Source organism: Mandrillus leucophaeus, unplaced genomic scaffold (assembly GCF_000951045.1).
Source record: "Mandrillus leucophaeus isolate KB7577 unplaced genomic scaffold, Mleu.le_1.0 Scaffold383, whole genome shotgun sequence".
Classification (NCBI taxonomy): domain Eukaryota; kingdom Metazoa; phylum Chordata; class Mammalia; order Primates; family Cercopithecidae; genus Mandrillus; species Mandrillus leucophaeus.
The window spans coordinates 2,109,350-2,136,184 of record NW_012104065.1 but is presented as its reverse complement, the minus strand read 5'-3'; the positions used below and the strand labels follow the sequence as shown (position 1 = coordinate 2,136,184).

The following is a 26,835-nucleotide window of genomic DNA, read 5'->3' as shown; positions in this document are numbered from 1 at the left end:
CCTTTCGCCGTGTTGGCCAGGCTGGTCTTGAACTCCTGACCTCAAGTGATCTGCCTACCTGGGCCTCCCAAGTACTGGGATTACAGGTGTGAGCCACCACGCCTGGCCTTAAGTCTTATTTTAACCTTAAGTTTAAATTGCTTTGTGATGTTAACAAGTAGGAAAATATATTTGTGTTTTTCCATCTTTGTTTTTTCTTCTCAAGGAGGTGTTGGTAAGAATTGAGTATAAGTAACCTATAAACTGCATGGTGAATTTCTGTATAATTGGGTTTACTATAAACTTTAGTTCTACGCAGTGCTTGATTCAACTGTCTTGTAGCAGTGTTCCTGAATTTTTCTTAACACATATCCATTCCATATGTTGTCCTTTTCATACCTAGCTTTCTTTCTCTTCGTGTGTCTCTCTATCTCCTGATCTTGGTTTGGAGCTAGTCTCTCTGTTTAATTGTTATAATTAAAGCCCAAGCAACTTCTTACACATTCAAGTAGCACTTAAGAGTGAAAATCTGTTTCTCTTTTGCCCATCCTTATTATTTACAGTATGTATTTTACTTAGAGAAAACATTGAAATCTTTTTTTTTTTAACAGAACAAAATTTTTTTTTTTTAATTCTTAAGATGTAAATGGCTTCTAATTCATTAAATAGTATTAGGAAATTGAGCTAAATGTTTGAGTCAAAAATTCAGCTTGATAGAATGTGGCAGAGCAATTGACTCAAAAAGACAGTTTGGCAGTTTTCCCAACTTAGCTGAAAACTTTAAAACTCCTTTTTTACCTCATGGAATAAGCCATTTTAATAATTTGTTGAACAGGCCAATAAAATTACTTCTTAAATAATGTAGTTTTAAAGAAATGATTTTGTTTATTTTTCATAATGGTATCTTGGTTCAGATACTCATTCGTCAAACTGTGATTGTAGTTGCCTGATATTGAGAGCTTGTAATTATCACTCAGTGCTCACCACTGATTCCCATTAAGCACCTCTCCTCTACGGAATAAATATACTTAGACACTAAGATACTGGGAAAGGAATTCTCCTTTACTGTGGTTGAAAGTTTTCGTAAGTATAAAGTAATATGAGTTCTAGCCCATTGTTTTATTTAGAGAGAGGAGTACTCAGCAGCTGCTTTTATGTTACTTTTTTCTTGCTAGTGGCCAAATTCTTACTCTCTAAGGAACATTTTTGTTTTCAGAGAAAGAGAACAAAAATTCTAAATATTAGCTGTATCTCTGAATATTAGCCATTTCAAATGTTATATTATGCATAAACAGCAATGCAGGTAAAGGGGAATTAAGTATAAATACCAAGACCTGGATGCTTTTTATACTTGTAGTTCAACTAATTAACAAATTAAATGAAACCTAAATTTAGTATTTCTGATCTGGGAGTTGAATATCAGTTTTTGCAATAGTGTATAATGAAATTGTATGTAAAGATTTTTCATCACTGGTTACTGAATTCATGTAATTCTGTCTGTTTGGAGTTGTACATTCTGGACCATAACATAAAAGCTAATAGGCAAAATAGTGAAACACAACCAGTGGTTCTATAGGCAAGTAAGTTTCATCCTACCTCTAATTGATTCTGAGAGAGAAAGAGAGGCAGGGGCCAGAATAGGAGGGGAAATAGACTTAGTCTTATGTTGGGAGTTGAGCAGCTTGTACTACTAGAAAGCTAAAACCGTACTGCCATATTTATTCATGTATTCATGTATTTATTATTTAATATACTATTTGACCATATTTACATTCTTAATTTGGAAAGGAAAATGTTCTGCTTAAAAAAGAGATAGTATATAGTAGATGAGTTGCACACTGTTTTATCAAGTTCATTCTAACATGCAGCCAAGGATGAGAACCAGTGTTAGCAACAGTGGTGAATTTCATTAGAGGATTCATCTTGAGTAGTGTCGAGAGATTTTGGTTAGGCTTTTTATACTGTTTTAAGGCTTTGGTGAGATTTCTAGCTTAGGAGCCTAATTACTATTTATACCAGTTCTTGTGAATATATATGATTCTCATAAAAAAGAAATGTATTATAATTGCCTTTTAGGAAATGTCTTTCAAAATTGCCTATTAAAATGTTAATATTAACCTTTATGTATGGATTGACTTAAAAATCACTGGAACTACTAATTTATTTATAAATCCATTTTATGGCATTTATACATTTTTAGGATCTTTAAAAGGTAGTTTCTTATACAACTTATTTAGTGTACAACATAGGAGAGAAAGCAGCTTAGGAATTCCTAAAGTGGGTTCTTAATTTGGAATATTAGAAATGACATCATATCTTCTAGGCAATCAGAGGGATCAGTTAATGTCACACTGTTTAAAAATGCTGTCAGATAGTTTTTCTTTTCATTTTTGTAAATTATGTTTCTGTGGGATTGGGAAACTATATGTTAGGAAATCGGGAGGTCGGGGATAAATTCTTAATACTTCATAATGAGAATATCTAAATAGAAACACAGTGTTTCAGATCTTCAGCTGTTGTATTTGCCAATAAATTACCCAAAAGACAAGCATTTGAACATCCAGGAGTTCCCAAATCATGACTGGGTGTCACGGCAACCACTGCCATTTCTTTTACTGTCCTAAGGTCAGATGAAAGCAAGCGGAGCTCCTGCTGTGAATCTGTCATGGACAGTTGTGTTAGAATATGGTGAACCAGGGACTCTGAAATAGTGATTGTTTCTAGGTGTGGTTTTGTGAAATATATTCCTGAATTATATATTGTATTACAAGAGTCGTAACGGCTGTCGCAAGGATAATTATCCATGCGTTAATATCTCACACTGATTAATCCGCAACAGCTAATCAGAAAAATCATGGTCGTTCACTTTTTAAAAATATATAGAATACAGTCATGTAAGTGAAGGTTTATGTTTTGTTATATTGGGAGAGAAAATTTTAGGTGAAACCAGATCTTTCATTTTGATGCCATTATTTTGGTAGGACCAGATGGATCATACTTCCTCAGGTCATCATCCAAACAAAAAAAGAAAGGTAGCAGAGAGTGAATTTTGTAGTGCTTCTGTTTTTATTAAGTAATTTTAATGCTGCAAAAGCAAAAATGGAATGTATTGGAGTATCAGAGTAATATTGATACAAGGATATGGAGATTTTAATCTAAATTGTACAAGTAAATATAAATGAAAAGTTACTTTCATATGTGTTGTAAAACGAAAATTTATTAAGTTTTCTTAAAATTCTGTGTTAACGTTCTGAGTCTGCATATGTACATTATGCACTTTATATTTTTGTACTTGCTCAGCTTTTATGTTCAGCAGAACTTTCCAAACAACTTATCTGTTATAGAATAACTATATTAACTAAAATAAATAGGTTTACATTTACAAAGAAAACAGGTTGTTGGGGAAGCTAAGGCATATCTATATGTCAGAATGTTAAATCCTTAAAGGCCTGTAGGTTTGACCTTGTTTAACCCTTTTATTTTACAGTAAGGGTGCTGAGGCCCAGGGTATTAAGTGTCTTGCCCAAATTTAGTTTCCTACTTAGTGACACAGCTGAAGCTGGGAGAACAAATCTGACAGTTCCCTCTCAAAGTTGTTTTTCATCATAGCATTCTGTTTAGAAGAAACAGGGCAACTCTGAATTTACAAATAAGCAAGTTGCTTGATTAGAAAGCAACAAATAGTGCTCACTTTGGCAGCACATATACTAAAATTGGAATGATACAGAGATTAGCGTGGCCTCTGTGCAGGGATGGCATGCAAATTCATGAAGTGTTCCATATTTTAAAAAATAATACAAATTTTAAAAAGACAGTAACAAATGCCAAATATTGCCAACATACTTTTTATATTTTAATGTTAGTTTTTGGTTTTGCAGCATTTCAGAAAAGAAAATTAAAGGTTTCTTTTTGCTTTTTAAGTAGTTTGGTGCAATAACTTTCTACCTGACTTTCTCATTTTTCCTATCAACTTATATTTATGATTCTAAGTATCACATTTGTGTGTTCTGTAGATGTGTGAAAACTGTTACTATTTAATGGCAAGCCATGTGATTGAATCATGTTTTAAATCTCCTCTAACACTATCCCAGTTTGGATACTGCAAAAGAAGTTGTTCCTTGTAGTGTCTATGATTTTAATAATGTAGTCTAACTCATATAATACAGTATCTATGACAATATTTGCAATTATATTTTGCTATCAGTGCAGTAACAGATGAAATTTGTAAGCCAGTTGTAATTGATTTGTCAAAACAGTAGGTCCTTGACTGATTAAAAAAACTTTTAGAGGAAATAACTTTTTTTCTTATAGTATTTATAATCTTGTTAACCTTTGGAATTCTAAAAACATATAGTGGATCAAATTGTTCTTGCCTATTATTTAGACGTTCTTGTGGTTTTTAGATTTACTGCGAATAATGAGTGTTTTCAGATATACCACACAATGGCAACTTGTCAGCTACTGTATTTATACGTGAGATAGACTAGTTTTAGAGATAGCCACATGATACCAATATATGAACTTCAGCTTATTAGGCAACAAATCATGGCTTTTTCAATTTCTCTTTCAGAACAAAGGAAGAATTATGCACGGGACAGTGTCAGCAGTGTGTCAGATATATCTCAATACCGTGTTGAAGTAAGATGCTTTGGCATTTGCTAGTATTTAGAGTGACACTTGAGGAACATAAACGTTGGAAGTTAAATCAGAATTCTGTTTTATTTCATTCTTATGATGTATTTTAAGTTGCACTGACCTTTTTGTTTAGGTTTTTTAAAACAGATGTTACATGTAAAATATCTTGTTAGTCTGTGGTCTATTTTCATAAAGAATGATTTAAAATCATAACTACTACTCATTTATCATTGCTGGTCTTATTTCATTTAAAAAAGGATAATGGCTTCTACTTTGTACTGTAGAATCTTCTCGAAATTAAGCCTTTGACAGTTTCAGTGAGCAGTTTAGTTTCTAGTTTAACTAAAGTTATTACTAGTTCTAGTTAAATAAGGGTTATTTTTAAGTTTTGGCTCTCTTTTAAGATATTTGCTCTCGGTTGGAATTTATCTAGATGACCTCTGCTTATAATAGAAAATATTTAAGCAGAGAAGTAATTTTTAAATTGCTCTTATTTCCAGTTTTCTACCTATCTCAAGCATACTTAATCAAATTTAAACAGTTTTGTTTCAGTAAGTGGTTTTAGTGGATTGAATAGTTTGACAGCTCCTGTAGGCTAGAATTGTGCTGTTGCTACAGTCAGTGTCCATAGTTTTAAAGCTCCCATACAGATAGCCTGCTGTTTAAATGCTGCTAGGTTCAGCATTTAAATAACCATAATAGAGTATAAAATAGGGAAAAGTATACTTAAAGAGAATATTATTTAAGCTGTTAAGAAGTTGTTTTAATATCATGTTTATGTAGTTCAACGTGGCTCAGTATGAAACAGATTTAGGTACCTTATGAGTCAAAACACCATTTCTTCTATTCAAAAAAAACCCAAAAATCCCTGCTTGGCTTTATTCTCTCGTTAAAATAGTCATGAAGTTTTAAGAGCACTTTATGTTTGTCGTTCTCTGCTGGCTGACCTCAGGTTAATTTGATTTTCTTTTGGAAAATGTATTGGAAATGTAAGAGGTTGTATGTATTTGTATCTGTTATAAATCTTTTTCCTTTTTGCCAATCGTAAGCACTTGACTACATTTATCCTGGATCGGAAAGATGCTATGATCACTGTTGATGATGGAATAAGGAAGTTGAAATTGCTTGATGCCAAGGGCAAAGTGTGGACTCAAGATATGATTCTTCAAGTGGATGACAGAGCTGTGAGCCTAATTGATTTAGAATCAAAGGCAAGTGTGTAAAATTTATACTATTTTATTTTCAAGAAAATGCCACTAATATTAATGTTTACAGTCATTTCAGATTGTTTGAAAATGGGTGGAAGTTTGAAAAATAAAATGTTTACTTTATTTATAGAATGAACTGGAGAATTTTCCTTTAAACACAATCCAACACTGCCAAGCTGTGATGCATTCATGCAGCTATGATTCAGTGCTTGCCCTGGTGTGCAAAGAGCCAACCCAGAACAAGCCAGATCTTCATCTTTTCCAGTGTGATGAGGTTAAGGTAAGAGAATGGTGAAATTTTTGTTTCCTCTTTAAGCAGACGTTCTGGCAGCTTTTGAATTACCTATTTTGATAATATATCTCATATTAGGTACTAGATTTTTAGTTTCTGAGGATCTTGTAAGGAAAACAAATACCTTAGTATCTTCCTTAGGATTTCCATGGCAAGTAAATAAAGAAATTAGGGTGATGTTAATAAAATCAGGGGCAGGCAGAGTAGCTCATACTTGTAATCCCAGTGCTTTGGGAGGCCGAGGCTGTAAGATGGCTTGAGGCCAGGAGTTCAAGCCCAGCCTGGACAACATGGCAAGACCCGTCTCTACTGAAAAGGTTTAAAAAATTAGCCAGGTGTGGTTGTACATACTTGTAGTCTCAGCTACTCAGGTGGCTGACAGAGGAAAATCTGTTGAGCCAGGAGTTGGAGATTACAGGGAGCTATAATCGCCCCTCTGCACTCCAGCCTGGGCAACAGAGTGAGACTGTGTCTCTTAAAAATAAGAGGCATTCTGTTTTTTTTTTTTTTTTTTTTTAAAGGATAGATAATATATTAAATTCACATCAAATGCCTTAAACTTATAATTAAAAATTGATTGTTCAGAAATCATGCTTTGTGGACAGTAAATAATCATGTAATTCTAATTTATTCTGCACTAATGACATAGCGTGGATTACTGCAATGAAGTTCTTAGACATTTCCCACGATATTGATTTAAAGTTCACCATTTAATTATGTGACTCGAATCGTTGCTCAGGATTTGTAATTCCCAAATGATACGTGAAAATAGATGAGCCAGTAATAACAGGATGTGTCCTGAAAGTTTCTGTTTCAAAGTACAGTGTAATTTCAAATGATTATAATTTGTGATGCTTTATTGGACCTTAGAAGTTATCTTCAACCTTGAATGTGTTTATTTCCTGAGTTGTTTTCTTTAAAAGAGAAATCATTTTGTGTTAATTGGTACTTTGCTAAAGCAGTGATTTAACATTTTGATGATATATTATAAAATATCCATGTAATTTTATTTTATAAAGAACTTTTAGGAGATTAGCACAGTCACTTGATCTTTTCTGTATTTTTTGACATTTAAAGATGATAGATAAAGTAAAATTGACTGTAAACTGTATTTCATAATTTTCTTCTAATTTCAATTTACATCATAGATGACTTTCTAAAAACCTTCTTCTAAAAGAACTGGCATTTAAGTAATTTGTGTAAGTGATATTCATCAGATTTTTGTATAGTGCCTTTTGAAAGTCATAGTATATTATAATTTTTGTAAGGTTAGATATATTCAATAAATATTAAAGGGAACATTTTGCTTTAAAAATATAGTGAAATTTAATTCAAACATATATAAACCAGAGGCCTAAGTTAAAAAACATTTCAGATTTGATGTTTGTATCTGTGCTCTAAAAAGCCCCCCGGGAGCTAAAAGTTACTATGCCATAGTGTAAAGCTTCTGAATTTTAAGTTTGGAAACAAAGGGTTTGCTTTATTTGATATGGAATGGTAATGATAATGGATTCAAAATGTATTTACTGAATATAGTTCTGTCCTAACTCCAAAAGCTCACATACCACAGGGCACCATATGCATTTACTCATTGGTTTCATACTCTGCATATGAGACCTTTTTCCCTTGGCTGGTTAAAAGTATAAACGCAATGAAAAATGCAGTTTCTTTTATATGGCTCATTGTGCAATATTGTTTTTGATTTTTAAAGTTTCTTTATTATAGGACTTCATGCAATGCTCCTGCCCACCTTTGCAGCAAAATTTTTCTTAGAAATATAATAGCCCCAGTATAAGAAGTTGATGATTCCTAGGCATCTTCAGTTTTTGTTTGGGTTTTTTTTTAAAAAAAATAATTATTTTTAATTAACTGTCTTTTCATCTTCAGTTTTAGTATCCTATGTAACAGAAAGCCTTTGACAGGATGTTTGTAATGTCTTATTGAAACTTAATGCTCTTAGGAAGTCACACTGGACTGGGATGCATTGGCACTCTCATTTAACGAGCAATGTGACCTTGCCCAGGCCCTTTCATACAAGTACTCCTCAGTTTTATTAATTAGAAGGAACTGATGAGATGCTCTTTTAAATATCCCATCATTTCCAAAATTTTATGATTATCGATGCTTACTGTAAAAGAAATACAACGTACATATTTGAGAAAACATTACATAGAACAAGGAGGCACAAACATAGATGGTGCATCTCATCAACATTCTAATATAGAGTGATAATGACTGGCTCTAAACAAACTTTGCAACCAAACAAAAACTTCTTATCTGTGAATCTCACATTGATCCCCAAGAAATATCTAACTGAATGTTCTTATTGGAAAAGTATTGGAAAAGTTAATTGTTTGTAGAAAGTTAGCTTTTACCTGAAGTGACAAAATAAAGTGGTTACCCAAAGGGGTACAACCTAGTATTGGAGTTTATCTCATGGGTGTAGTGGATTTGCCTTAAACCCAAAGATATGTTTTGCTGGGTTAATAGGTATCCAGTGGATCTTGAGGATGAGAAAGGGAAGGAACTCTGTCTGTTCTATGTGTGGGAATCTCTAACCCCTTAATTTCTTCCCAATTAGAGATTTTTACTCAGTTTCATTTTTAGCATATGCATATCCATTCTTTGCCTCCTTCATTGCCTTTATTCAAGGATAGTTTCCCTTTAAGATAATCTTTAAACATTTCTTCAGTTTTTAAAATCTTATCATTATATAGTTCACCATTATAAAAACCACAAGAGTCATGTTTCACAACATTTTTATAAAAAGATTTTTACATCAAGATGCTTACTGATTCAGACAAGGAACAATTCCTTTTCCTGTTTTAAACTACATATCAAGACTCAGAAAAATCTATCGACTTACAGGTAACTTGTATCTCTTTGCAGGCAAACCTAATTAGTGAAGATATTGAAAGTGCAATCAGTGACAGTAAAGGAGGGAAACAGAAGAGGCGGCCTGATGCCCTGAGGTAAAAACATTAAAAGAAATCAAGGGGTGGAATTGATTTGTTTCTAAAGCTTTTTTCCCCCAAAGAGTTAGAAGAATTATTTTCCATGGAAGTATATTATTATATTGTATAGATCATAACCTGTAGTCTCAACACAGTTGTTCTCCCAAGTTTGTCAGTGCGTTTGCTCCTTTGCTCTCCACATTTTTGATCTTTCTCTGATATGGCTTCACTCGGGTTGGAAGTCACAGGGTCATGAAAGATGAGTGGCATTTGAAGAGAAGGTATCCTAGGGAAATACAAGCTAGACAGTAGGATTGTAATTGTTCCATGGCCCTTCCAAATCACATGAGACTCAGAAAGAAAATCAACCTAGTTTTCAGCTGACTATTAATTTTTTTTATTTCATATGCATTCATAAATATGCATAATATGGAATGCTTAGGAAATCCTTATTGCCCCTTGACATAGTTGTTTCTGAATTTTAATAACTAGTACCACAAGTTGAGTTAATTGATATGTTATAGAAATAGAGATGGTAAAAATTCTATTTGTTTTCATCTTTTTAAGGATGATTTCCAACGCAGACCCTGGTATACCGCCTCCACCCAGAGCTCCTGCCCCTGCGCCCCCTGGGACCGTCACCCAGGTGGATGTTAGAAGTCGAGTGGCAGCCTGGTCTGCGTGGGCAGCCGACCAAGGGGACTGTGAGTCTTCCTAGAATTAATACTTATTGAACACTTACTTTGGGTTGGGGCATAGGTCTTGCTTTCAAATTCTGATGCTGATTTCAGAACTGAAGCTTGAGGTTACTTTTAAAAAAATCAAATCTGGCTGGGCACAGTGTCTCATGCCTGTAATCCCAGCACTTTGGTAGGCTGAGGCGGGTGGATCACCTGAGGTCAGGAGTTCGAGACCAGTCTGACCAATATGATGAAACTCTGTCTGTACTAAAACTACAAAAATTTGGTGAGTGTGGTGGCAGGCACCTGTAACCCCAGCTACTGGGATGGCTGAGACAGGAGAATCGCTTGAACCCGGGAGGCGGAGGTTGCAGTGAGCTGAGATCACGCCATTTCACTCCAGCCTGGACAACAAGAACAAAACTCCATTTCAAAAAAAAAAAATCAAATCTTAGGTGAAAGAAAGTTAAGCCTTGAATATTGTTAAGATTATTATCTGTAAGAGTTCAGACCCACCATTTAATAAATATGATGTTAGGGTTAGAGTCTTTTTTTTTTTTTTTTAATGCTAAGAGAGGAAGTTTCACTTGATTGACAGTTAAAAAGATGGCAACAAAATATGTACAGGTTTTTTTTAAAGACTGCACTTAAAATTATTTCCAGTTTTAATTATTTAACTACAGTCCCTTTGTGGACAAGTTTGTCATATTGATGGAAAGGTTGTCAGGACAGTGGTTGGCTGCTGGCAGTGGAGAAGGGTAAAAGGTATCCATCATACGACTGTACTTGTCAAGTGGGCCCTATGAGCGTGGCATCATTTCACCTTGGCATTCTGTTTAAAAACAATTACAACATAGAACTTAGCGTTACTGGTTTTTTTTTTTTAAATATAACCTCATATATTTTTATTTTACAAATAATCATTATGTAAAATTTGAAAAATTTGGAATGTATAAAACTTGTAACTGTATAACTAGGGAAATAAATTCATCTGTAATTTTCATCATCCTGTTGACAAGTTGACTTTACTTTCCAGTCTTTTCTTGTTTCTTAAACAATAAAGTTCATGTTGTACACGCAGTTTTGAATACTGATTTTTAGAATTATATGATGCATATTTTGCCATATAACATTTTTAAAAGTTGATTTTTGATGAATATATAATTGTTTATATTATTGTATCATTTTCAACCATTCTCAATTTTGAAATATTATTTCATAGTTTATTTTTTATCAATAATGATGGACATCTTCGTTTATAAATCTTTGACCATATCTCTGGTTATTTCTATAGGATAGATTTCTAGAAGTGAAATTATGGGCTAAGAATATTAACCTTTAAAAAACTCTTGACACATATTGCCAAACAACTTCCTAAAAACACTGAATTATAATTTCCTACTTGCTTAAAAAAAACCTCCCTGTTTTAGCTTATATTTCTATAAAGTCATTTTTTTAATTTAATGTGTATCTATCTTATTAGTAATATATTCATTAAAATAGACAAGTTAGGACATCATTATATTACTAAACAACCAAAGCAACTCAGTGGATAGCCTTCTAGTGCTAAAAGTCACCTGACATTTTGGTGGGCTATCTTTTCTCAGTGTGTAATTTTGGATGATTTATATTGCTAGATCCTGTAGCTAAATGTTTGAATGGAAATATGGTGTAGGGGTCTGAGCATTCAGACAGATAACAACAGTTCCGTAAGTCTGCTGTGGAAAAATGAGAGCTGCTCTCTGCTGCTTCATCAATAATAACTGAGATCTCATTGTGTTTCACCTGTGTTATTAGTGTTACTTTTTATGTGTTAGAATATTTTACTAGAATCTGAAATGTTTATAACTAAAAAATGCCTTAAAATGTGTTTGGTCTAGTCTCTTCATTTTAAGGACGAATAAATTGTGATTCAGCAGGCTCGAATCTCATGAACGCTAGAGCCTCATTCTTTTGCCTCTACTCCAGTGGGACTTCTTAACTTTCTAATTTTTTTTTTTTTTTTTTTTTTTTGTGAGACAGAGTCTCCCTATCTCCCAGACTAGTGGCCTGATACTGGCTCACTGCAAGCTTCGCCTCCTGGGTTCACGCTATTCTCCTGCCTCAGCCTCCCGAGTAGCTGGGACTACAGGCGCCCGCCACCACGGCCGGCTAATTTTTTGTATTTTTAGTAGAGACGGGGTTTCACCGTGTTAGGCAGGATGGTCTCAATCTCCTGACCTCGTGATCCACCCGCCTCAGCCTCCCAAAGTGCTGGGATTACAGGCGTGAGCCACCGTGCCTGGCCAGCTTTCTTATTCTTTAACCAGTAAAGTATGATTCACACAGGGTATCTGGCACTATAGTTAAACGATGTAACTCATTTCCAAAAATGAGGCACCTCGGACTCTTCTTTGGATGTGCAGGGTAAAAGTTGGGCTCTGAAGCAAGACCTGATCTGTCTACCTGTGTGGTCTTGGGAAGTTATCTCTCTGTACTTCAGCCTCATCTCTAAAATGCGGATAATAATTCATGGGTTGCTGTGAATCTGAAAGTAAATAATGTTTATGATAGTACTGACTGCAGAATAGTAAGCGTAATTTGTGGTTCTCATTTTGCCAAATTGAGTTCATTTTCTTTCTGAATTGTTTTCTATTTTGTTTAGGTTTCTTGTATTCTTAAAGGTTTTTTCAGAGGTTTAAATGTAAGCCGAGCTACCGAATATATGAAAAAAAGAACTCTTTGATGCATTCATTAAAAAAAAATAGAGCTATGTAGTTTAATTTTATAAGTTTCTGTTTTCATAAATTATGTAAATTTGTATTGATATTTGTACTTAAAATGTTTAAAATACAGTAATTTATTGTATTCTATACTTTTTGTGTACTTATGGTGTTTTTGTTGTTACTATTTTGATGAAGAGGTTCTGAAGTAGAGGAAGGATAAGACAAGCTTACAGACATTCTGAATAAACCTGTAAAAATATATGTTGAACCTTATATATATTATATAATGTATATATAATACATCTTATATGATGTATATATATTATGTATAATATTATATATATGTTGAACTATATATATAATATGTTGAACCATATATATATATATATTTTTTTTTTTTTTTTTTTTGAGATGGAGTCTCGCTCTGTCACCCAGGTTGGAATGCAGTGGTGCAATCTCAGCTCACTGCAACCTCTGCCTCCTGGGTTCAAGCGATTCTCCTGCCTCAGCCTCCTAAGTAGCTGGGATTGCAGGCGCATGCCACCATACCTGGCTAATTTTTGTATTTTTAGTAGAGACGGGGTTTCACCGTGTTAGCCAAGATTGTCTTGATCTCCTGACCTCGTGATCCTCCCGCCTCGGCCTCCAAAAGTGCTGGAATTACAGGCGTGTGCCACTGTGCCCTGCCGAACCTAATATAATTTATAACAAAGAGAGAATTTATCCCTAGGGGTTTCTGAGCTTTCATTAAATTTTATCTGAAATATTTTGTGCAATGTCATCTGTTTAAACTAAGTGAGATAAGGCTTTCAGAACTTCAAATGTACCACTAGACTAAACAGAAGACTTATTATTCAGGTTTGGCCTGGATCCAGTCCAGTTTTTAGTTGGAAAGCCCCTCAAGAGGAGTATCTTTCTGGTCCCTCTGAAGGCTCTGGCTGACTCAGGCTGAACTGCTTCTCCTTTGAATCCCTGAGGTATATCTACCCCTGACTTCCAAAGGTGATCTCTGTGGAATAGCGCCAGTGGCACTAGGGTTCCTAGTTGTGTTTCAGACCTGACAGAGCCCAATAAATACCATATCTCCCTGTCACTGTGCCCTCCAAATGATATTTTTTGGGGATCTCTGTAGAGTTCCTAATAGCTATTTCAACCTCAACTTAGTGCTTTCTGTGGTAGTCCACTACAGCCAAGGTAGCAGCTAACTATGTGTAAAATAGTAGCTAACTGGCAAGATTTCACAGATAGAAATTTTAATTATCTTAAAGTAGTTAACAGCCGCTAATTAAGTTTCATAAGACTTGGTGATTTCTTCTTTCTTTTTTTTTTGTTGGCAAGTGTTCCAGTTATAGGTAAAGTTAGTGCATAGGAAGAATAGCAATACAAAGTTTCCAATATTTTTTTGCAGTTCTCTGTATTGAGCATCATGAGTCATGATGATGTATCGTGAGTTGTACTTCCGTTTGTGGTGTTACATTTCTGTTGTTCCATCTATATATTTTAAAATTTATTCTTCCATGAAATATCTGTAACAACTCTCTGTGTTTAGGGGTAGTATTAACTGACTCATACCAGGAAGGAGTTCATGATAATAACTTCATGAGTAACATCATGCTCTAGCCAACTGAGCAACCTTAATATCTTGAATAGACATTTATTTTTTAATGTGAAAATTTCTGTCTGCTTTTAAAGCTCGTAGCTTCAAATTAATGAGCCCAATATTGTGGGTTTTAAGCTTAATTACACTTAAATTTTAAGAAGCACTCTGCTGTCAGAACTCTCAAAGCTTTATTATAGTCACAGTATTGGAATGTATAAAAATTATAGCTCTGTTGCATTAGAACTAAGTTGACCAGCTTTTGAGAAGTAAAAGCTTAACTGCTGGTTTATGTTTCTGGCTTGCGTAGGAATTAAACGATGCTAAGTTAAGGTTGGTTCTACAGGTAGCTGACTCAGGGAAGAGAGAGAATAGAGGGGATATTACAAGTTAAATAAACATCATAAAGGTGAGAGGACCAATATGTAAGCTCTGCCCAGCTGCTCCTGTTAGTGTAGACAAGGATGCATTTCATGGCTGATGAGCACAGTTTTGACTTGTGTATCCAGTGGAGGTGTTCCCTTTTGCAAATGGTCCTCCTTTTAAACTAATTTTTATGTTTTAATTGCCTATATTGGTATTGTGTGAGCAAAAGGTTGAAAGACATGATTCTCCTTTCTATAGTTGAGAAACCAAGGCAGTATCATGAGCAGGAAGAAACGCCTGAGATGATGGCAGCCCGCATTGACAGAGATGTGGTAAGTACAGGAGTCGCCTTTAGATCATTGGCTTTTTTTTTCTTAAGAGAAAAAAAACTTCATAAGTAAATGAAGCTTATTTAGATAAAGATGTTTTATGGAAACTATGTTTTCTGTTTCCAGTGATGGTTATGCCCTCTGAATTAGTTTTTTCCTTAACCATTTTTTGCCTTTATGCCAGTATTTAGTTAGGAGACTTGGGCTGTGATAGAAGAATCAGCATATTAACTAGTTTACATTGGAACTTAGGCTGAATTATTAGCTGTCAGGAATGGTGCAGTTTTTATTTTATTATAGTTTGTAATTCATAATTGAAATATCTTTTTAATATGTCTTATTGGCATTTATTAACAATGTATTTTAGAATAAATAAAAAAGTCAAGTGACATTTTTAAAGGATAGATTTGTAAATTGTAATGCTTTTGTAAAAGATAATGCTACGTTTGTTTTCATTTCTTTCTAGTGATTTACAGAATGAGAATGCTGTAAATGCTTTATTATAGCATTCTCATTCTATAAATGAGATTCAGAATATGCTGTTAATATAGTTACTTTTTATACTGTACGCATGTTACTAGCTTATTGAGAAACAAATACTAAAAGGAATTTGAAATTTGGAATTCCATTTTTACATCACACTATTACGTGTGATACTGAAAAGTTTATTTAACCCCAATTTCTAGTCTTAAATTAGAAGAATGTCAAGTTTCACACATATTGGAGAAAGGCAACTAAGACTATAGTATGTAAGATAATCAGATTCATTCCAGTGGTCTCTGATAGCATGGTGCATTATTAATTCTATTTTGTCACATGGAAATTCTTATTAATGCTTAGTATCATAGATTAGCTATTAGGTTATCACAACAATCCGTGTACGTTTAATTCCATGAAATAATATTGTCAGTGCTTTATTGGAACATTTATCAGTAAAGCAAAAATGTCAGTGCTCTTCTAACAAAACGTAGTTTAGAATTTTCCTCCTAACTGCATGGGAGAACACTGGGAAAAATAGAGCAATTGAAAATAATAATCCGAGTAGTTATTGTGAATGCTTCCTTGATGACATTGAAAATAGAGCAAAAGTAAGCTAAAGAAATATGTAAATGTCAGATGTTGGCTACAGGTATATTTAGTTTGATTCTTGTAATTAGTAATAAACTTGAAATTGGCATGTGGGCTGCTACTTCTTCTAAAAAAACCTTTCTATTATTTACTAACAGTGTACAGCTAAGATAAACGTTTTGTTTTATATTTTATTCTATAATTTCTAATTTCAGCAAATCTTAAACCACATTTTGGATGACATTGAATTTTTTATCACGAAACTCCAAAAAGCAGCAGAAGCATTTTCTGAACTTTCTAAAAGGAAGAAAAATAAGAAAGGTAAAAAGAAAGGACCAGGAGGTAAGTTGGATTTTCTTAATCTTCTTATGACTGGTTAGAACTCCAGTACTGGCTGGAGTGGCTCACCCCTGTATTCCCAGCACTTTGGGAGGCTGAGGTGGGCAGATCACCTGAGGTCAGGAGTTTGAGACCAGCCTGTCCAATGTGATGAAACCCCATCTCTACTAAAAATACAAAAATTAGCTGGTCATGGTGGCATGTGCCTGTAATCGCAGCTACTCGGGAGGCTGAGACAGGAGAATCGCTTGAACCTGGTGGAGGTTGCGTCAAGTCGAGATGGCACCATTGAACTCCAGCCTGGGCAACAAGAGCGAAACTCTGTGTCAAAAAAAAAAAAAGAACTCTGGTACTAGGCAGAGTTTTGACCCTCATGAACTGCTTAGCAAAACTTCATTGATTGTGGACTAGGGTTCTTCTTCTAGTCTTGGGGTAGCACCTGAGATTTAGGCAAAGAGTAAGATGAACTCAGGAAGAGTCCATTTTGGTTATAAGTCAGCTATATCGTGAAGAAAGATCCTGGAATGTTTTACCTAAATCGCAGAGACTCTGAGATTCAGGCAGTGATCATCTGTCTGTAGTTTTGATTAGTTATTGTAAAATTAAGTGTCTGTTAAAGAAAGACATAGCTCTATTCTTCTTATATTTGAATTTATTCTATTATAAACTAGAACCATATTATTTGTTAAATAAAAGAGTTGACTTATTAAAATATTTAAAAGTTTCAATGGATTTGAATTTTTTATCACAAAACTTTAAACAGTACATTCAGGTCACATACGAAGTCACATATAGACAATTTTGAAGTATGCTGCAGTTCAGCTATTTAAAATGGCCTCAGCTATATAAAATTAAGCTTATGGAAGTAATGTTTATACTTCCGCTGACAAAATGGTAGAGATGGAAAGATATAAAATAGTAAATAAATATCCCTTACATTACAGATAATTTCCAAATCTTTCTCTACCACATATTTATATGATAAGCATATCATCTTTGGCTTTATCTTCTACATGTGAATGTGCCTCCTCTCCACATATTCTGAAATTAAGTACGATTGCTTCCTGGTATCATAAACCACTTACTCCTTTTGAAATTCTCTGTGAAAGATATACTATGCTCTTGATCACCCAGATTGAAAACCACAGATTCTTCTATGATTTCATTCTCTAGCTTGTAGCCAACATCAATTTTATTTTCTCAACATCTCCTGTATCCAGTTATTTCCCTTTTAATTTTCATATCCAGTTCAAGCTACTATCATTTTTTTTACCCTGCTTTCTAAGCAGTTTTAAGCCTCTGCTTTTTCATGCTGTGAGAACAATCTTCAAAAGCGTTCAGCCACTTCATGCTTCTGCTGTAAAGCACGCTAGTTCCATGTTCTATTGATTTAAGTACAACTGTTCACCGTGGAAATCAAGGTTATCCACAATCTAACCTTGATCTACCCTTCCAATCTCATGTTTCTCTGCTTTTGTTTGTTGTTTCATATACATGCAATTCCCCCTTTCCTTGTTTTTGCTGATGCTGTTTTATACAACCATGATGTTTTTCCCACCACATCGCCCTGGACCAAACTTTTTCAAATCCCGTCTTAGAGGCTACTTTCTCCATCTAATACCCTTTAAGTATCCATTTCCTTATCTCCCAACCAGGTAAGTCTCTTCTCATAATGATTGGTACTTGTCTTGTTATTTATCTGATTCATGTATATTATTAGCTTTTAAGGCAGGGCTTGTCACTTACTCACTTTTATACCCTTCACAATGATAAGCCCAATGCCTGCCATAGAGAAAGGCTACAATGTATATTTATGGAATTAAATGAGTAATTTGTAGTGCCTAAAGACAGAGCAATCCATTTTGAACTTTGTATCTTCTCAGTTTCTTACAGTCAGACTATGAGATGTAGCCCAGTAGTTAGGTAGCATGTCTGATGAGATCCTCAAATTTTACAGACATAAATGTGGTTTTTGTTTTTCCATTTAATAAGTTTTCTTGGATTTTGCTCTGATCTCCTCCTCTTGCTTATTTCATTAGAGGGTGTTTTAACGCTGCGGGCAAAACCTCCACCTCCTGATGAATTTCTTGACTGTTTCCAAAAGTTTAAACATGGATTTAACCTTCTGGTAAGTGAAATTTATGTATATAGAATTAGAAGAAATAAATGAAAAAGATGAAAGTCTAGTCAGGATGTTTCTGATCAAATTAAGAAATAAAATTGTTTTTATAGATTTTTTGGGGGGTATGTATGTTTTGATTTGCCTTCAATTAAAACAGCAAATTTTAAAACATATATATCTATGAGACTTGATTGAAAAACAATGACTTCTATTCTCACTCTATCCATGCTAAAGAATGTATGTAAAATGAAACTGGTGGTAAAGACCACCCCCTCTGAGTCTATGTTGGACCTTTCTGAGTGTCTGACTTTGCTTGATATTAATCTATTTTCTGTTTTCTTCATGTTGCAGGCCAAACTGAAGTCTCATATTCAGAATCCTAGTGCTGCAGATTTGGTTCACTTTTTGTTTACTCCATTAAATATGGTGAGATTTTGTTAGTTTAAGAAAGAATCATTCTTAGTATATTTTTTTAACCCCCAGTGTCTATCTGGATTATCTAAAGTGCTTTTCTTCATTACCTTGTGTGGGTACTATTTCTTTGCCATTTGTGTAAACGTCAAGAATGTAAAATTTGAGAATTTAAAAGAACCTTATAAATCATCTAGTTTAAGCACTTTATTTTATAGTTGAAGAAACTGGTATCTCTGACAGTGCTAGGGATATGAAAATAAATAAAGATTTATTGTATACCAGTGTTTCAATGTATACTAGTATATAATATTCAGTGCCTTGAGTAATGTAGATGTTTTTCTTATTCTCACAAAATAATCATGAGAAGTCTAGTTCTTCATGGATGGTTTGCTCCATGAAGTCATTCAGGAACCCATGTTCTTTCTATTGAGGTGTTCCTTCATCTCCTGAACTGTCTCTGACTTGTTTACTCATTTATGTACTTATTCTACAAATACAAATTGAGAGCCTCCTTTGTGCTTGGCTTTAAAGTAACTCATCAGGAACGAAACAGACAAAAATTCTTACACTGTTAGAACTTATATTGTAGCATACAGAGGTAACCAATAACCTAAATAAATGTCTGAGTAATACAGTAGTCTAAAAATCACATGCTATGCAGAAAAATAGAGGAGCAAAGGAGAACTGGGAGTTCTCCAGGGAGATGCACGCATGTGTGTATGTGTGTGGGAAACGGAGTGTTGCACTTTTTGAGTAGGGTTGGTTAAAGGAAGCCTTAATGAGAAGATGTCATTGGAGTAGAGGAAGTAAAGAATGGATCATGTGGATCCCTGAAAGAAGAGAATTCCAGACAGAGAATAGTTAATGTGTAAATGTTCTGAGGTGGTAATGTGCAAAGGGTGTTCTTGGAATACGTAGATACTGTGACTTCAACGGAATGAGGGAAGAAAAGATTAGAAAGAGATGATATCAGCGGGATAACAGGAAAATACATCTTGTTTGTCTTTATCAGGAATTGGGAGACCTTTGACAATTGAGTTTTCAGCAGAAAAGGATTGCCCTGGCTATAATGTTTAGAAATTTTGGGGAAGAAGAAGCTAGGGTCATTACTAAAATAATCCAGATGGGAGATTATGGTGCTTGGACATAGTATCGTTGAAGGTGGTGAGAAGTCTGATCTGGTTATAAATTTGCTGCTAGACTGGATATACTGTGCAAGAGCCAAGAATTGTTCCCAGCTTTTTGGCCTAAGACTGACAGGATGGAGTGATGATTAACCAAGATGGGGAAGACTGGGTAGAGCAGGTTTTTGGAGGTTGGTGAAGAATTCAGTTTTAGACATATCAAAATTGAGTTGCATCCAGATGGGGAAATTTGAATTGATAGTTGAGTATATGTATTTGGAGTTCAATGGAGAAATCAGGCCAAGGACTGGTTGAGCCCTGGGCATTTGATGTTAGGAGAATGGGAAAAACCAGCAAGTAAGATTGACAAGAGGCAGTAAGGGAGGATAACTCTCATCCTTCTTTCCCCAGGGATAAGTAGACAAGACCTGAAGTAGAATATGAAATGAGTATTGCTTTACAAACATAGGAAAGTAAGTAACATTATCAACATGAATGTCAGAAGCTAAGCAATAAGGCATTAGAAGATGAAAGTCCAAGAGTACATCAATAATTTATGAATGCTTCCATATGTTGTTGCTATATATGGAGCATCAGATTTCTACTTGCCTAATTATTTCTGAATAATTCTTGCTATATAATTGCTTTTAAAAAATTAGACGGAGACCAAGGGGATACATATGCAAAGAAACTGATACTAGTTCCTTAACAAAATTTGTATTCCTTATTTTTTAACATTTTTGATGCTGTCTTAGTTTGAGTATTTGTAAGTATTGTTTATAAAGCAGTTTCTGCTGCCTCTTCTTATTTATTTCACACACTTTGAGAGATCTTATGTAGATGTCTAGTCATTACACAGAGTAGAGCTATAACATAACAAGACTGGTTTCCCTGACATATACAAATTGGTCTTTGTGATCAGGTTATGTACCTGAAAACATTGGTTTACTTGCCAATGTTTAGTATCTCTGCTTGTCTCAAAAATTACTCCTTACTAATGGTCCCTACAATCATAATATTTTGCTGGTCCATTTAATGTTCTCCCTACAGGGCCCCAGACATTTTACTTGGACAAGGGAGATGGGGAGGAACATCTATTCAGGGCCTGCTACTGACCAGGCATGATGTAGCGGCTTTACACCTGCAAGTTGCTCTCCTCTTCCCTCAGCATGGACATATACACACAAGCATAGCCACAGCACATGTGCCTGCGCACGTTCTTGAGAGGGAACCATGGCTCTTAACCTTTCATTTACAGTTTCTTTCATTTTATTTCCTCTTTGTCAAATCAGAGATTTTTATATTCATCTACTCATTTTCTTTAGTTTTACTTTTCCCTCTTATTGCCACATATTTATTGGAAACGTGTTCAAGGTTGGAAGTTAAAAATTACTATGCTAGGTAGGCAGGGTAGGTTTTGTTCTCAAATAAGGGTTAGCTTTCCTCCTTTATCTGCCATCTTTTTTCATTCATTCCAGTACCACTGTATCATCTGCAGTTGAAAGTCAGATAAGTCTTAGTCCAACTCCTCAAGGAGGGGAAACTGAAAAGCCATAAATTACGGTGTAATAGTGTAATGTGTTATAATATGCATAAATTACAGTGTAACAGTGTAGTGTGTTACTCATATGCATAAATTACAGTGTAATAGTGTAATGTGTTACTAATACACCTAAATTGTTTAGAGGATGCAGGGTGGGGAGTGGTACATCAGAGTTACACTGTGGGGTTAACACAGGCTTTCCTAAGACTTGGGACCTGAGTAGAGTTCTGAATAATGGGGAAGGGCCTTCTGGGGAACTGGGAACAGCATGTGCAAATACACAGAGGCCTAGAACAGCATAGCATACTGAGAACACCTGGATGATTGGAGCCATTCAAAAAATCTCCTTTCTTCTTGTGCCACGTCTCTGAGAAGGGAAGATTTTATAAAGGGACTCTGGTTTCTGCTCTAGGAGATAACTACCATTTTTCTAAGCCAGAAAATAGCTCATAAGAAGTAAATTTAGAGCCGTTTTTGGACATCTACTTATCCTCATTTTGCTTATCAGAGAATTGCACCTGTTTGTTTGTTTCTGCTGTTATTAAATTATCCATATTAAATCAGGGAAATTTTCCAAAAATAATTCTGGAGAAAAGTACCATAGATTCAGAGTACCAGTTCTCATTCCTGTTTCGCCTTCCTCCCTGGATCCTTTTATTTGTTATGTGTCTGTATAGGCACAGCCATAGACTGTTAACTCTTGATAGTATTGTTTTTCTTGATAGTATTCATCTTGGGAACTGTATTTTTCAAGTTTAGCATAATAGATTTGCCAGTAGAGAAACACATATTTAAAACAACAACAACAACAAAACAGGGAGAGTAAAATCACCTGATCTAGAGTTCTCTACATAGCCTTCAGTATCTTCCAGAGAAACTATAGTCATATGCAGCCCATAGGCAGATGCTGTGAAAGTTGTTAAATTGTTAACTTTCATTTTAGATTTTAAAGCACTGCTGGGCTGGGCAAGTTGATTTGACAAGCTGTTTTTCATTCGGTAGCATATTGCACAGCATCAAAATTTAATATGACTATTAAAAATAGTGCTTATTTTGGCATGTCTGCCATTTTGTCTACACATTTTGAAAATACACAAAGGATAGTCATCTTCTTGCTAAAAATGGTTTATTCTTTTAGGTGGTGCAGGCAACAGGAGGTCCTGAACTAGCCAGTTCAGTACTTAGTCCCCTATTGACTAAGGACACAATTGATTTCTTAAATTATACTGTCAATGGTGATGAACGGCAGCTGTGGATATCTTTGGGAGCAACTTGGATGAAAGCCAGGTAAGCATATATGAGTTCAGCATTTGCCACCTATAATGCCTTAAGTACCGTTCTTTGTTTATTATATGGATCTAATGAGACATTTATTTAACCTTGTACATACGAGGGCTAAGTGTCATAGGATGAAAAAGCTTAAACCCTTAAAAGCTACAAATCTAGTGGAAGAGATAGAAGTGTATGTAATATAAGGCATGATATACCTTAGGAGTGAATCATAAACAAAATGCTGTTGGTTGGCAAGGGGGAGCAGTCAGGAAGAGGATTTAGACAGGAGGGCAGTTAGCTTTCAAAGAAGAGCTTGCATTTAAAATCAACAGGTACACATAGAGTTCACACACATACACACACACATACATACGCGTGCACAGTGCTTGCTAGTCCATGCACTTTACATAATTACTCTTATTATCCCCATTTTGCAGATGAGGAAAGTAAGGCCCAGAGAGGATAAGTAATTTGCCCAGGGTCACACAACTTGTAAGTGACAGAGCAGGGATGTGAACTCATGCCATGTAGCTCTGGAGTCAGTATTCATCATTAGTTTGCTAAACTGCCTTTTAGCAGGATGAGTAGGATTTCCACAGTTCCATAGCAGGGCAGGGGCCTGTCCAGATAGAGAGAGAAGCAGAAGTGAAAGCATGAGGTAGTTAAGAGAAGAGAGGATAAAGATGTGTTTCTCTATAATATGGACTTTGGGTAGCAGATGATTGTGGAAGGGCAGGAGGAGGAGGATATTAAAATGAGCATATAGAGTTGAGGGCTGGATTATGCAGGCTTTCAGTGCCATGCTAAAGAGTTGGAGCATGGTTCTGTAGGCTGTGGAGAACCAATAACTTTGTGAATAGAGGTGTGACATAATGACATCTATGTTTTAGAAAGGTCAGTCTGGTAGTTGAGGCTAGCAAGGACAAGGACAGAAGTAACTGGAGGCAGAGGCCTTTTGAGATGCTAATGTTTTAGTGGAGGCTCCTTATAAATCAATATTCGTCAGGACTAGAGAGTCACAATGGAACTGAAAAGGAAGAGTGGGTAATTTTAAGAATTGTACATTTGTCAATAAAGTGATTATGGAAGACAGATTATTAACAACTGTAGTACTAATGCTTGCTGAGCAAGGCAAGGTAAGAAAATATTTCTAATTTCATGATTGTAAATAAATAATTTTTGCTTTGCTCATTTATGTAAATCTTTTTATTTATTTCACCACTTAGAACAAATCACTTAGCATGGCCACTTAGACATTTGTCTTCCTAATGTTTTTGAATGGGTTAGCCTAAGAGTCATGGGCCAATTCATAATGTTTTTTCTCTATTTTTCTCCTATTGAAACATATACAAACTTTTCCACTTATTTTTTGGACTTCGACAGTTGCTTGTGTTGGAATATAGTTAAGCAGAGAATTCTTTGAAAGTTGCAGTTGTTGCCTTTAAATTGAAAATATTTACATTTATTTATACTATTTATGTATTAGTATAGCACAGTGTATGCCATATAATACTGTTCTTATACTGTATAAAACTGGTTAAATCTTTTTATTTTTGTAATTTTTAATTGATACATTATTAATAGTTGTACATATTTTCAGGGTACATATGATATTTTGATACATTCATATAATGTATAAAGATGAAATCAGGGTAATTAGGATATCCATCACCTTAAATATCTTAAATATTTATGCTAGGAACATTTGAATTTTTCTCTTCTAGCTATTTTGAAATGTACAATAGGTTAGTGCTAACTATAGTCACCCTACTGATCTAACACTGGATCTTAGTTCTTCTATTCAATGTACGTTTGTCTCCATTAATCAACTTCTTTTCATCTCCCTGCAACCCTGCCCCATCCCTGTTAGCCACTAGTAATCACCAGTCTACTCTCTACCTTCATGCAATCCACTTTTTTTAGCTTCTGCATATGAGTGAACTTATTTCACTTAACGGAATGACCTCCAGTTCCATCCATGTTGCTGCAAATGACAGGATTTCTTTCGTTTTTATGGCTGAATAATATTCCATTGTAAATAGATCACTTAAATCTATTAGATTTATGTAGGTTATGATTTTATGATAAGCTTAGGTGGTATCCTTTAATTTCATGAAGCTTATTAAATTGATCAAGCATCACATTACAAATATAGCTCAGGCTCCTTAATTTCTTTGTTTAGGGTTCTATCTTAAAATAAGAAAATTAACATTCAAAAAACTACATCAAAACGAATTATATTGTTAGCTGTTAACATGCAGAAAGGGTCATTTTAGATCCTGATTGTTAAGAGTCTTCGGAAATGAATGTACTGACTGATTTAAAAACTCATAAAGATAAAAAGAACCATGAAAATCTATAACAATCTGAATAAGATGGCTGATTTCATCATAGTAGAAATATAACATGAAGAATTAAATATGAAAGATAAAGCAACATATTCTAGCAAAAACAAAGCCCTCATTTTTGTCCTAGTTATTTTTGTGGTTCGTGAGTGATTAGGATCTTATAGAAATAAGTTTCACTCAGTGTCATTAAATGATGAACCGATATGATTGTGATTACAGATTAGCTGACTTTACTGATTAAAACAGAGCTGATACATTTAATTTATAAAACTGGCCATCTGTTTCATTTTAGGGGACTTCATAAATTTAAAAATCATAAACCTTAAGAACTTGCTGGACTGTTTCTCTTTTGAAAGATACGTCTAATACCAGGAGGTTTCAACAACGATGGCAGAGGAGTGAAGGGAAAGTTGGGAATCTGAAACTACTTTAAATGTTAGAGAAGTTTGTTCTCTAAATACTTATGCTCCTAGCTCCACTCTCCTTCTTACACAAATTTTTAAAAACCTATACCCATGTTAAAAACTTGAGTTTAACAGAGAATTGGGGCAATGTTGTGAAAACAGATCATGCAACAGATTTCAATCTTTCTTTCATTTTATTGGTGTGAAATACTGGCATAAACATGTTTGCTTTTTCTTTTTGGGTGGATGGAAGACAGATTAGGTCTATGTGCTGTTTTTGTTGTTTATTGTGTGTGCGTATGTATGTCTAGCCTTACCAAAGATAACTGTGAGTATAGATACATTCCTAGGTTTTATTGTTTATACGCCTTCATTCCCTCCTACAGAGCAGAGTGGCCAAAAGAACAGTTTATTCCACCATATGTTCCACGGTTCCGCAATGGCTGGGAGCCCCCAATGCTGAACTTTATGGGAGCAACAATGGAACAAGATCTTTATCAACTGGCAGAATCTGTGGCAAATGTAGCAGAACATCAGCGCAAACAGGAAATAAAAAGATTATCCACCGAGGTAAAGTTTTTTTTTTTAACATTACCCTTTGTAGACAGTGTAATTATCTCTGTATTCTCTTATAATTCTGATTGCAAGTTCTCATTTTATTGATCTGAAAATTGTTCTAGAATCAAAGTCTGAATGTTACCCTCTCCTGACTTACCTCTCTCTTGCCTCTGTCATTTTTTGTGACAGTTGCTGTGTTCCTCTGTGAAGCCCAACCCCAACCCAAATTGCTCTCCTATAGCCTGTCAACCCTCCCCCTCCCCTTGTTGCCACTGTTCTCCTGGCTCTGGCGATCCTAAGTAGGCTTTTTTAGGATGACTTTCTCTCCTTGTCAGGGAATTGCACTACTGCCCTTTGGCTTATTTCTTTCTGTTTTCCTTTCCCCTTATCAGGCGCTCTAGACAGTTCCCTGAACCTAGATCCTCTAACCTGTCCCCAGCAGCTGTTTCCTGAATGTCCCTAATTATTTTCTCCTTCTTCTCTTCACGTTGCTTTGCCCCTCTTGTCTTCTGTTTGTTTTCTTTCTTCCCTTTTGCCTAGTTCTAAGCCTCTGGAGTCCTATCACCCTTGCTAGAGGACCAAAGTTCTTCTGTACTCTAGTCCTTAGGTTCAAATGATCATTTATAAAACTATACACCTTGAGGAGATCTTAACATTCATTTTATCTTTTAAGTATTTAGTCATCTTTAGAGTATAACCTATTTGGGAATCAAGTTGAGAGAATGAAATTGAGTATGCTGTCTTGTCACATTCCCTACAAATGATGTTTCTGTGACTCTTCATGTTGGAAAAGAACATTGAACATTGATTAAAGCTGGACCAAACACAAATAGGATGGGCAGAACCTGAAGAATTAGGTGAATGAGATCTAGTTTGAAGAAGAAACTGTAAATGATGA

General features: G+C 34.9%; 1 protein-coding gene across 2 annotated transcripts in view; it reads left to right on the top strand.

The window, feature by feature from the left end:
* EPS8 (epidermal growth factor receptor pathway substrate 8) overlaps positions 1 to 26,835 on the top strand; it is a 286,550-nt gene that overhangs the window by 230,332 nt on the left and 29,383 nt on the right. For both annotated transcript variants that reach the window (XM_011990822.1, XM_011990823.1), the window contains exons 4-14: positions 4,550 to 4,617; positions 5,664 to 5,825; positions 5,953 to 6,102; positions 9,004 to 9,086; positions 9,636 to 9,772; positions 14,675 to 14,748; positions 16,029 to 16,155; positions 18,192 to 18,280; positions 18,626 to 18,700; positions 22,494 to 22,642; positions 25,766 to 25,949. In XM_011990822.1, the coding sequence (XP_011846212.1) occupies positions 4,550 to 4,617; positions 5,664 to 5,825; positions 5,953 to 6,102; positions 9,004 to 9,086; positions 9,636 to 9,772; positions 14,675 to 14,748; positions 16,029 to 16,155; positions 18,192 to 18,280; positions 18,626 to 18,700; positions 22,494 to 22,642; positions 25,766 to 25,949 (1,298 nt within the window). The remainder of the gene's footprint in view (positions 1 to 4,549; positions 4,618 to 5,663; positions 5,826 to 5,952; positions 6,103 to 9,003; positions 9,087 to 9,635; positions 9,773 to 14,674; positions 14,749 to 16,028; positions 16,156 to 18,191; positions 18,281 to 18,625; positions 18,701 to 22,493; positions 22,643 to 25,765; positions 25,950 to 26,835) is intronic.